The sequence below is a fragment of the Tachysurus fulvidraco genome, chromosome 7, assembly GCF_022655615.1.
Source record: "Tachysurus fulvidraco isolate hzauxx_2018 chromosome 7, HZAU_PFXX_2.0, whole genome shotgun sequence".
Classification (NCBI taxonomy): Eukaryota; Metazoa; Chordata; class Actinopteri; order Siluriformes; family Bagridae; genus Tachysurus; species Tachysurus fulvidraco.
In genome coordinates, this window is record NC_062524.1 from 28,260,729 (window position 1) to 28,272,473 (window position 11,745).

At 38.7% G+C, this 11,745-nt stretch overlaps 3 protein-coding genes across 3 annotated transcripts in view; 2 read left to right on the forward strand and 1 right to left on the reverse strand.

Moving 5' to 3' along the window:
• LOC113649943 (natural killer cell receptor 2B4-like) overlaps positions 1 to 11,745 on the forward strand; it is a 469,259-nt gene that overhangs the window by 191,634 nt on the left and 265,880 nt on the right. The window lies entirely within an intron of this gene.
• The window catches only part of LOC113649997, a 174,692-nt gene that overhangs the window by 36,752 nt on the left and 126,195 nt on the right, over positions 1 to 11,745 (reverse strand). The gene's annotated exons all lie outside the window — the stretch shown is intronic.
• On the forward strand, positions 6,333 to 8,515 carry LOC113640607 (signaling lymphocytic activation molecule-like). The gene is made up of 6 exons (XM_047815902.1): positions 6,333 to 6,769; positions 6,851 to 7,186; positions 7,447 to 7,734; positions 7,852 to 7,961; positions 8,051 to 8,125; positions 8,252 to 8,515. Exons 1-6 carry the CDS (start codon positions 6,685 to 6,687, stop codon positions 8,327 to 8,329), a joined length of 972 nt encoding a protein of 323 aa, XP_047671858.1. The 5' UTR covers positions 6,333 to 6,684; the 3' UTR covers positions 8,330 to 8,515.

The following is an 11,745-nucleotide window of genomic DNA, read 5'->3' on the forward strand; positions in this document are numbered from 1 at the left end:
AGAGTTTAGACTCACTGACGTACCTGAGACATCACAGAGCTGTGTGATGATGAGAGAAGTTGTTTTATGGCTGACAGGGTTTGCAGACACACAGATGTAAGTGTTAATGTCATTGTGTTGTATTTGAAGTGGGAGATTGAGGGGAACACTGAGATCTGTGTTATTGGTGATGGAGATTCTCTCATTCTCTCTGTACCAGGATAACTTCACATCTTCTCCATTCTCCACAGAACACAGGAGGAAACACGACTCTGTGGAAATCACACTTGGCTTTCCTCTTTCATTTATTATTACTGGAGTTGATACTGGAGCTAAAAACACAAACACATTAAATACTTTAGTCACATGAAACAGAATGAAAGCCACTGTTTAATTCTACTTCTTATCTGCTCAGACATTTAAACAGCAGGTCATCAGCAGAATTCTCACTCAGTGTAGAAGATCATTTTCCAGGTTTTTTTCACAGCCGGATTCCCAGTTTATTCCTCATGACTCCTAGGTGTCTCAGTGTAATGATGAAGTTATGAGACTGAATACAGACATGAAGGAGACATGAAACACTTTTACTCACCATAAACACTGACACTAAAAGTCCTAGATGAGAGATGTTCAGTGATGACGTGTAATAAATAAACTCCAGAATCAGTTCTGCTGATGTTCCTGATGGTTAAAGCTCCACTGATTCTGTCCAGCTGCAGTCGCTCTTTAAATCTCTCACTGATGTCTGTAACAGTTTCTCCTTTAAACACCTGACTAATCAATATCTTTTCCTCTGCTTTCTCAGGTCCATAAAACCAAACTATATGAGCATCACTCTGAATCCCAGTTATCCCAGTATGGAGAGTTATAGTGGTTCCTTCCACTTCCTGCAGTGTGACTGTCTCATCTCCAGCTTCACACAGTAAACCTGCATCACAGCTTCAGCTTCATCATTTCACTCACAAACTATACTGTGATGTGTGATTGTGAAGGAAAAACACAAACTTACAGCACAGCAGGAGAAGAAGAGTCCTGAGAGTCTTGATTTCTGCTACAATATTCACCAACATGTTCCTGTTTCTCCTCGACTTCATTATCAGTGAAGAACGTTGTGTTCAGTGCATTAAATTATAAAGTTATAAAGTTATAAGCCACTTCACAGGCCTTGTGTAAAAGTATGAAGTTATGATTTTGCAGTGTAGTCGTCCATCACCACTTCCCCTTCGTGTGAGATGGAGAGCTGAACACTGAGAACAAACCACAAACCTCTACAATAACTAGAACAACTGTCACTCTGTTATTTCTGTTCTCTGCTAATAGTTTTCTGTGTGTTTGGAGGTTGTTCATTAAAAACACATGGACACTAAACACTCGTCAGTATTTATATGAAACATTTAGGTACGTTAGCGGCTTGTTAAAGATAAGAACATTACTCTGCTCTGTAGATTTGTGTCCCATCAGCTGGTATTCAGGCTTAAATGTGTTTCTCTGTTGAATTAGTTATGAAGTGGACATTGCTAAAAAGCAGCTTTACAGAAATCCTGATGAAGACAAGATTCCTCATGAACAAGTCAGAGGTGTCAGTGGTGAGGGAAAACTCCCTGAGAAGACATGAGGAAGAAACCTTCAGTGGAAGCAGGCTGTAAAGGGAAACCATCCTCTTCATGGTGACACCAGACAGTGATTCCTCTTCTATAGCTGTGAGGTATGAAGTCAAACAGCACTGTGTGTGTTGAAAGGACGGTCATTATGAGTATCAGGGTTTTTATGACTACAGAAGAGTTTTTAACTTTGCTTTCAGAAATTCCAGTGAAAAAATAATTTTCCTGAATTGCTCCACCAATCATATTCCAAGAACTTTATTCCTCATGAATCCTAGGTGTCTCAGTGTAATTATGAATTGTGAGACTGAACACTGACATGAAGGAGACATGAAACACTTTTACTCACCATAAACACTGACACTGAAAGTCCTAGATGAGAGACGTCCAATGATGACGTGTAATAAATAAACTCCAGAATCAGTTCTGCTGATGTTCCTGATGGTTAAAGCTCCACTGATTCTGTCCAGCTGCAGTCGCTCTTTAAATCTCTCACTGATGTCTGTAACAGTTTCTCCTTTAAACACCTGACTAATCAATATCTTTTCCTCTGATTTCTCAGGTCCATAAATCCACAGAAGCTGAGCATCCCTCTGAATCCCAGTTATCCAAGTATGGAGAGTTATAGTGGTTCCTTCCACTTCCTGCAGTGTGACCGTCTCGTCTCCAGCTTCACACAGTAAACCTGCATCACAGCTTCAGCTTCATCATTTCTCTCACAAACTATACTGTGATGTGTGATTGTGAAGGAAAAACACAAACTTACAGCACAGCAGGAGAAGAAGAGTCCTGAGAGTCCTGATTTCTGCTACAATATTCACCAGCATGTTCCTGTTTCTGCTCGACGTCATTATCAGTGAAGAACGTTGTGTTCAGTGCAGTTGTGTTGCTGCTGTTCACGACCTTCCCTTACTGTTAGTTTAGCGTCTTTACTGTCCCACATTCATCAGAGCGCTGGGCGGAAGAGTCTGATGCAGACAATAATAATCCCACATTCAGTTCAGGAAAAATTGCAAAGTGAGATTGGATTTAAGTGCTTGGCTGGAAAACAGACACAAAAGACAACGCACATTTTTTTTAGTTGCCTTCACCAACATAAATGCCACTGGCTCTTTTAGGAAGCAATTCAGTGGCAGAATGCTCATCGTTGAACACATCAAGTTCCGATATTTCTGGTATTTCTGATTCTGATTCCCAATTCCAGTCGAAACGGAGACATTAGAGTCAGCAAAAAGGACTGAATTGTCTCTCGAGCCAACCGAAGCCGTCGCGCTGTCTTGACAGACACGGAACTCCAGCCTGGAATGCAGCCAAGTAAGAGCAGAGATTGTGAAGAGCAATTGCTTGCAATGCACACGATCACCTGCCTCGAGAGCCGACTGCTTGATATGATAATGAAGAAAAGACCCTAGACTCTATGGGAACACCCCGGCATTGGTATTGGTGTTCCCATAGAGTCAGCCATGACCCAGCATCTACACCACGTTAGGTATTTTATCCGGTCCCCTGAGAAGGGAACGAGATGTTGCATCGCTGGCCATACTCAGGGCATCCACTAGCGATTCCATCAGACAATAGTAGTTGGAGTAATGTGCCTTAGAAGTCGTGTACAGTCTTGCTCCGCTTTGTCCCATGAGCTCCTTAGACAATAGATTAGCATGATTTTACACAGAGCTTCAGACACCGCTTCCTAAGGAGCATTCCCATAGTGTCAGCCATGATGCAGTGTCTTGTTACCTTCTCAGGAAACCAGGTTACATACATAACCTGTTGTAGTTTTAATTTATGTGCAATACAGAGTTTGAAACAGAGTATAAAGTAAATCATGATCAGATATCAAGGCATTTATTAAGAATCTTTCAGAATTTTTTACTTACACTCTGTAACCAACAACTAAATATTTTTTACTTTAATTGAACCAGATCTAAAAGAGTAATATGCCCAGTTTAATCTGAGGGGCTTTTTACACCTGGTCACTTCATGCGTTTTCTGTGATCCGATATCTATCCGATCGTAAAAAGACCAGGGGTCTCATTTATAAAGCGTGCATTTACAAAACGGGGATGGAAATGTGCGTACGCCAGATCCCACGCAAAGGTTGTGATCTATAAAAAACAAACTTGACGGGAGAATGTGCGCACCTTTAAGCAAACTTTGAGCTGTGCTTACGCACATTCTGGAGACAAAGGGAATTGGTGACACAGATGGTGAGGTCGTGAACTGAAGTTAGATTGTAGAAAATATATGTGGGAAGAACGATTATAAGAATTATTCATTCATTCATTCATTTTCGACCGCTTGTCCGAACTTCTCGGGTCACGGGGAGCCTGTGTCTATCTCAGGCGTTTAATTTATTTAATTTAATTTTCACTCCATTTCATACGTTATATCCACATTATCATGAAGATTAAATCCAACAGTGTTATTTGTGCCGATTGTTTTAGGCTATATACATCTAGTAAAATCCAAACGTAATTCAAAATGTATTTAAAAAAAAAAAAAAAATCAGCGCTGTCTTACAGTCACATTGGAGCGCAGGAGGAGATGGCGCGACTAGCTACAGAATAGCGTGAAATACCCTTTAATTAGAAAACTGCAGAACACAGTGTAAAAACGAAATATTTTCCTTAATGTACATATATCATAAAATGTCAAAGTCTGCAAATACAGTCATGAAGCACAATCGCTACTCATCATCGGTCCTAACTATTACGGTGTTCATTACAAAACCGTCATGAAGAAGCATGTGTTCACTATAACATTTTCGTCTTAAATTTTCGCCCACAAATTAATTCTGTGATATTGTCAAAGTGTTAGCGGTCTAATTGCTAAAAACATATAAATCCTCCGGCGACCCGAGTATGTAATGGGTCTTACGCCATTACGCCAATGGCAGAATAAGGAGAGAACGAGTTTTCAGGGACCATGGTGATGACTGGCTAATAAGCCGATTTAGATTCCCTAGAGCTGTGCTCTTGGATCTATGTGCTGAATTGGGTCCAGTATTGTATTCCCAGTCCAAATACAAGTCCTCACCACTCTGCGGTTCTTGGCAACCGGCTGTTTCCAGCGGAAATTGGCAGACAGGTAAATTATTTATATAAAAAACTATAAGTAATCCTTAACTTTGTGTCTAAGACTTTTTTGTATATGAAATAATTCTACTGGAATCTATCATTTCACCCTATAGGTCTGGTATATCACAGCCGTCCCTGAGTGCCATAATATCTGTGGTTTTGAATGGTATACTTAATATGGGTAGTCGATACATCAGGTTCCCCTACACTGTGCGAGAACAGGCGGAAATTAAAATGCAATTTGCAGCAATGTCTGGTTTCCCAAATGTAATCGGCGCAATTGACTGCACTCATGTTGCTATAAAGGCACCATCTGAAAATGAATTTGCTTACGTTTAACAGTATTAAAAAGTAGAAACTGTAACAATTTTAATATAAATATAACAATGTTGCTTTTAATATGATTATAACCTGCAGGCGACAGTGACTCCCCCCTGAGACACTGACTCCTCACCCCATTTTTAAACACGCAGAGGATTATAACGACGTCCACTCTCGTGATTTGCATTGACTATTTATGGTTAAAATTGGCGTGTACAGGGCGGGATTTGAGGCTGGTTCACGTACACACGTCTGCGGGTGATCTGTGATTTATAAAGGGAACATTGCTTACAGGTGTGCGTACGCACGGTTTTATAAATCGCAATTTTTTTGGGCGTACGCCATTTTTGGCTTTTAGTAGGGATCCTACGCACAGTTTTATAAATGAGACCCCAGGTCTAAATGCCCTCCGAAACATTTTTGAGACGGATATAAATCCGATCGTTCAAACCCCTTCAGGAGGTGGTCTGGGACGCATTACAGAAACTGGACAGGTGTAAATGCATGTGGTTGTTCAAGCCAGATACGTCAGCGCTATAATCCTCCCAAAATGAAGTACGTCACTCGCAGGTGACTCGTGAGTCGCGCATCGCGCCAGAATCAAATACGTTTTGGGTGGCAGTAGAAAGAGCGGATTGATATCCGATTCGCCAAGACGCATTTATGTGGCCTAATGTAAATGGAACAGTTTTAACAAATCAGATATCTATGGGATCAGAGACAACACAAAGTGACCGGGTGTAAAAAGGCCGTAAGTCACATTTAAAGATCCATGTTGCATATTTTACACCCTAAACTGAGCTAATAATCTTAAGGATGTTAAAAATGAACTTTTGGCTTTGTTTAAAGCTGCACACATTGTGTATGGGTCAGAATAATTGCAGCCTTCATCATATCGAGCAAAGCTTATCATTTATTTGCACACATCCAGAAGTGGACAGATTCGTTTTAAGTCTATTTTTATTTCTACATTTTATGTGAACAAAGATCAGATAATTAGACACAGATTCACATGTAGCTCATGTGTTTTTAATGAACAACTACCAAAGACACACAAAACTATTAGCAGAGAACAGAAACAACAGAGTGACAGTTGTTCTAGTTATTGTAGAGGTTTGTGGTTTGTTCTCAGTGTTCAGCTCTCCATCTCACACAGTAAAGGGGAAGTGGTGATGGACGACTACACTGTAAAATCATAACTTCATACTTTTACAAGTACTAAAATCTGCAGAATCTAATCGAAAAGTTAAGGCAAAGACACAAATCTCTGGATGTAGATAAAAAAAAGTTATTATACTCATTTAAAATTTCACATATAAGAATGAAACCTGTGACATCATGGCTACCTGAGGGTGTACAAACTTATACTCAGTTCAGTCTTCAGTTCTAATAAACTTTACTGAAATTACACTGTTACTTGTAAGAATTCTTAGATCTTGTAAATGTAATTTATTCCAACAAAGAGGAGAGAATTTTAAACCTTATTTCCACTAAATAGATCTAAAAAAATTGTTTCATACCAATCACACGTCTCCATTGGTGAGAGAAAAGTGTGTAGTGAGCGTGTAGAGACTGAACACACTGAGACAGGACTTCCGCCCAGCGCTCTGATGAATGTGGGACAGTAAAGACGCTAAACTAACAGTAAGGGAAGGTCGTGAACAGCAGCAACACAAGTGCACTGAACACAACGTTCTTCACTGATAATGACGTTGAGGAGAAACAGGAACATGCTGGTGAATATTGTAGCAGAAATCAGGACTCTCAGGACTCTTCTTCTCCTGCTGTGCTGTAAGTTTGTGTTTTTCCTTCACAATCACACATCACAGTATAGTTTGTGAGTGAAATGATGAAGCTGAAGCTGTGATGCAGGTTTACTGTGTGAAGCTGGAGACAAGACGGTCACACTGCAGGAAGTGGAAGGAACCACTATAACTCTCCATACTGGGATAACTGGGATTCAGAGGGATGCTCATATAGTTTGGTTTTATGGACCTGAGAAAGCAAAGAAAAAGATATTGATTAGTCAGGTGTTTAAAGGAGAAACTGTTACAGACATCAGTGAGAGATTTAAAGAGCGACTGCAGCTGGACAGAATCAGTGGAGCTTTAACCATCAGGAACATCAGCAGAACTGATTCTGGAGTTTATTTATTACAAGTCATCACTGAACATCTCTCATCTAGGACTTTCAGTGTCAGTGTTTATGGTGAGTAAAAGTGTTTCATGTCTCCTTCATGTCCGTGTTCAGTCTCATAACTTCATAATTACACTGAGACACCTAGGAGTCATGAGGAATAAACTGGGAATCCGGCTGTGGAATAATCCTGGAAAATGATCTTCTACACTGAGTGAGAATTCTGCTGATGACCTGCTGTTTAAATGTCTGAGCAGATAAGAAGTAGAATTAAACAGTGGCTTTCATTCTGTTTCATGTGACTAAAGTATTTAATGTGTTTGTGTTTTTAGCTCCAGTATCAACTCCAGTAATAATAAATGAAAGAGGAAAGCGAAGTGTGATTTCCACAGAGTCGTGTTTCCTCCTGTGTTCTGTGGAGAATGGAGAAGATGTGAAGTTATCCTGGTACAGAGAGAATGAGAGAATCTCCATCACCAATAACACAGATCTCAGTGTTCCCCTCAATCTCCCACTTCAAATACAACACAATGACATTAACACTTACATCTGTGTGTCTGCAAACCCTGTCAGCAATAAAACAACTTCTCTCAACATCACACAGCTCTGTGACGTCTCAGGTACGTCAGTGAGTCTAAACTCTCATCACTTTACTGTAGTTAAAAGAATAATGAATATTCATGATGGAGTGATCTGATTGGTCAGATATACTGTTTATTATATCATAATATTCACAGACAAATCTGATGGTTTTCCTTCACTGCTTCCTGTCCTGATATCAGCTGGAGTTTTCCTGCTACTAATACTAACAGGATTTGTGTGGGTTTGGCTAAAAAGAAAACACAAGGTCAGAAAATGCATCTTTCTGTTCCGGTGTTTAGTTTAGTTTGTACATTTCCCATGTTCAAGACAATGAATCTGATTTTTTCTCTTTAGGTCCTAAAGAAACTTAAGGAAGTGACTTTCACTGAGGTGACAATTACAGCTCACAGTGCAGAGAGAGTTAAAAAGGTAAACATCCAAATCAAACTGTTCAAATAATCATGATGTGAAATGTGTTAGTGAGTTTAACCTTAAAGAAAAATCACAAAGTCTCAACCTGATTCAGATACTGAAATATACTGCTGTGTCTTACAGGAAGAAAAGTCCAGAATAACAGATGGTCAAGAGCTGAATACCTTCATGATGTACTCAGCTGTGGAGACACTGACATAATTCAGTACATATTTATTTATCAAAAAGAACATTAAATGATAATTAATCAATTTCTTTTATAGGTCACTGATCTATAATTCATTTATATTTAATAACCTTTGAATATTGGAGTTTGGATTAAAAAATAATAACATTCTCGATCTGTGTACTTCATTAAACTACAAATAAAAACAGTTTACTCTTCAAGTAGGAGTTTTGTAATTAATTTATTTATGTAACACTGTTATTGCTGCTATGTGCAATACCAACAGTGACCACAAGGTGGTAGCAGATCAGAAAGCAAATCCTTTTTATGAGTTGATCAGGTGTGTGTCTGTGTGTTTAGATTGATTACTTCAATAGTTCATAGGTGAAGACTAAATTTGTTGTTAAAAATGAGATCTGTCTATGAACCAAAGCCCACCACAGAAAGAAGCTGAAAAACAAGCCAGAAAAAGCTACAGAAAAGATGAATGGAGCAGGTTGATGATGTCAGAGTTATTGTCAGGGTACTCTGTCTCCATCAGATGCTCGGGTCACCTATGAGGGTGAAGTCTGAGGGTTTACAGTACAGACTGTCACAAGATGTCTGACTCCAAAACTCTGACTAGATCTGAGTTTTCTCTGACTCTAACTTTGACTCCTCTGTGTCTCTGCTGTGACTCCTCTGTGTCTCTGCATATGAAGAGTTGAAAAATAGAAACAAACACTATTTAATATGTATAAATGTTATATATGCATAAAATATTTTTTTAGTTACTATTTGAAATCTTTGCTGTAAATTAACAAAGTGAGTGTGTGTTAAAGCAAGAAAAGCATTAAGAAGCATTCTGATTTGGCAATAACAACAACTTATATAATGGTTATATATGTGGATTTATTATTAACAGCAGGATGTAAAAACTGAAACTGCCCTAATAAACAAACTGCCCCCCACACTCCAAAACCCCCTCACAATTTTTGCCAGTGATTGTAGACCTACCAGCTATGGGTTTTTGAAAACCAGCATCTCTTCTCACATGTTTCTTGTTTTCTTTTTTTACTTTTTCAAATGTAAGCATTTTAGGTTATGACAAAAATTGCTGATATTTCTGGTACATATGAATTTAACTCTCATGCTAACAATGACGAGGCAGATCGGACGAGAGACAGTGTTTACACAGCACTAATAAAACACCAATAACAGTCATTTTTCTGAAAAACTTAAATGGTTATTTATAAATGAATAAATACAAACCACAGAATCTGGTCCCAGGAGTGGCTGAGTGAGACTCTCCTCTTCTGATAAGCTGCTATAAAAACAGCTCTTCTTCTGTCTATAGGAGACAACACTAACGTCTGTGGTTCTACATCTAGCAGGTGAGTGTTAATGAGCAGGAGTGAGATTTAATATGCAGTAAAAGTGTAATTCTAGATCATCTACCTTTACCAGTTAGCTTCTGAAACTATCCTGTGATGTATTTAGTTTATTTTCTATAACAGCAGCTCTGACATGAGCACAGCTGCAAATCACTGCTTTATATTAATGCACTTGTTATAGCTAATAATTGTTTCTATAGCAACAGCTCATTCATAGAGTTAGGGAATGGTGGCATGTAAGCAAATGTATGTATTATATGATTTTAATATTTATTGGAAGGTGAGATGGTAAACTTATGATGTGTTTTTTGTCTTTTTTTTCTTTGCAGAAAAATACCGTAATGGGCGAAGGAAAAAAAACTCACCCAGATCCTCATGTGCATCATTTTACTTGCCCAACTCTGCTGAACAACGATCTAAATTATAGAACTTCCAAGTATCATCAGTTGTGTTACGCCGACTGCCGACTGTATAAAAACGACTACTACTGGTGTAACACTAAAAATGGCTGGATTACTGCTCGTTAAATCCGAACACCGATTATAAAGGCAACGAGTGTAAAGATGACCATCCCTGTGACCTGTATGGTAAAAATTACTACTTGTGATATACAAAGACTGGGAGTTGGGATTACTGTGGAAAAGTGGAGCCCAGAACAGTGCTGTATAGAAGTTCGATTTATCAGAGTGAGTGCAGGGATGAGTGTTCCTATGATGAGTCAAAGTCATACTACTGGTGCAACACAGATAATGGGTGGGACTACTGCTCTTCAAAACTTGATGTCACTTACAAAAATGAGCCGTGCCGATCCGATCACTCCTGTGACACAATAATTGCAGATCCATTGGACGTAGGAAAAGACGAGCTAATAATAGAGCAAAGTGTACTACGAGCAGAATTATAGAAGAGATCTGTACTGAGACTGACCAGAACAGAAGGGTGATTCATATTGCAGAGCCTAATTTTAATGTAATACAAGATGGAGGAAACTTGAGGAACGAAATAACATGCTTAATTTCAAGCTGGACCAATGGTCTCCTGCGCAATCAGCACAGGACCCTCATCAGTACACGATACCTTCGCATTGACAAAAAGGGGATAGTGAAAAGAAATAATCAGCGTTACTACAACCTCCAAATTCAGGTGAACATACCTCACCAAAAAGGAAGGAGCACTACAGTGGCCCAGGTGCTAATTCCAGAAAATGAAAATGTTCCAGAAATTTATATCCAGAAAGCTTTTGATGAGAGCGTCTGCCGACGTGCCAGGGTTTTTGTGGATGTGATCTGAATTCCGATTAGGCGTGGACAAAACTGTGAGCAAAGATGCAGTTGATTTGCAGACAATGACTTAACTTTTGCTTGTTGCCTGAAGCAGAAGAGCCACAGCAAGCTATTACTTTTGAACAGATCTGATTTACTTTAGATTTGATTGTGTAGAAATATGTAGATCCTGTTTAATGACCCCTATAACCACATCACTGAGAAAGTGGCATGAGCTGATGATCAGTACACAGATTCCATTGAATCAAAGGGGAACATCTCATGTTTTAGCTTCAGGCAACAGAGAAATGTACTGAATGATTATCTATTAATAAAAATCTTTGCTGATGTTGGCTACCTGCAAAAATATTTTTCAAAATGTACAATTTCTATATAATTCTTTTGCAATACAACAAAATGAACTGCTATATTTCTCCATGTCCTATGATGGCCATAGAGTTAGCATTAGCCAGATGTAACAATGGAAATTTTCTTTCATATATCACTCCGCTGATCATTTCTGCAGACTTAATAATTTATTAGTCTGACGTTTCACACTGTACATATGTAAACTGAGCAGATACGAATCCAAATCCAATATCCAATACATACATTTTTAATTTTTTTCTTTTCTTTTCTTTTCTTTTCTTTTCTTTTCTTTTCTTTTCTTTTCTTTTCTTTTCTTTTCTTTTCTTTTCATCATCCCAATGCAGGTCAGACGTGCACTTTTATTTACACAGAGTTAATAAACACCCAGTCCTTGGCAAGTTGGTGTGGACTTACAGTAATAAAGTTTAACTTGAATTTTTGCCAGTG

What these genes read in the sequence shown, in the direction of transcription:
- LOC113640607 (XM_047815902.1), top strand. Translation starts at nt 6,685, where the DNA reads ATGACGTTGAGGAGAAACAGGAACATGCTGGTGAATATTGTAGCAGAA. An exon ending in ACAGCTCTGTGACGTCTCAG is followed by an intron (nt 7,735 to 7,851) that starts GTACGTCAGTGA and finishes TAATATTCACAG; the next exon opens with ACAAATCTGATGGTTTTCCT. An exon ending in GGCTAAAAAGAAAACACAAG is followed by an intron (nt 7,962 to 8,050) that starts GTCAGAAAATGC and finishes TTTTCTCTTTAG; the next exon opens with GTCCTAAAGAAACTTAAGGA.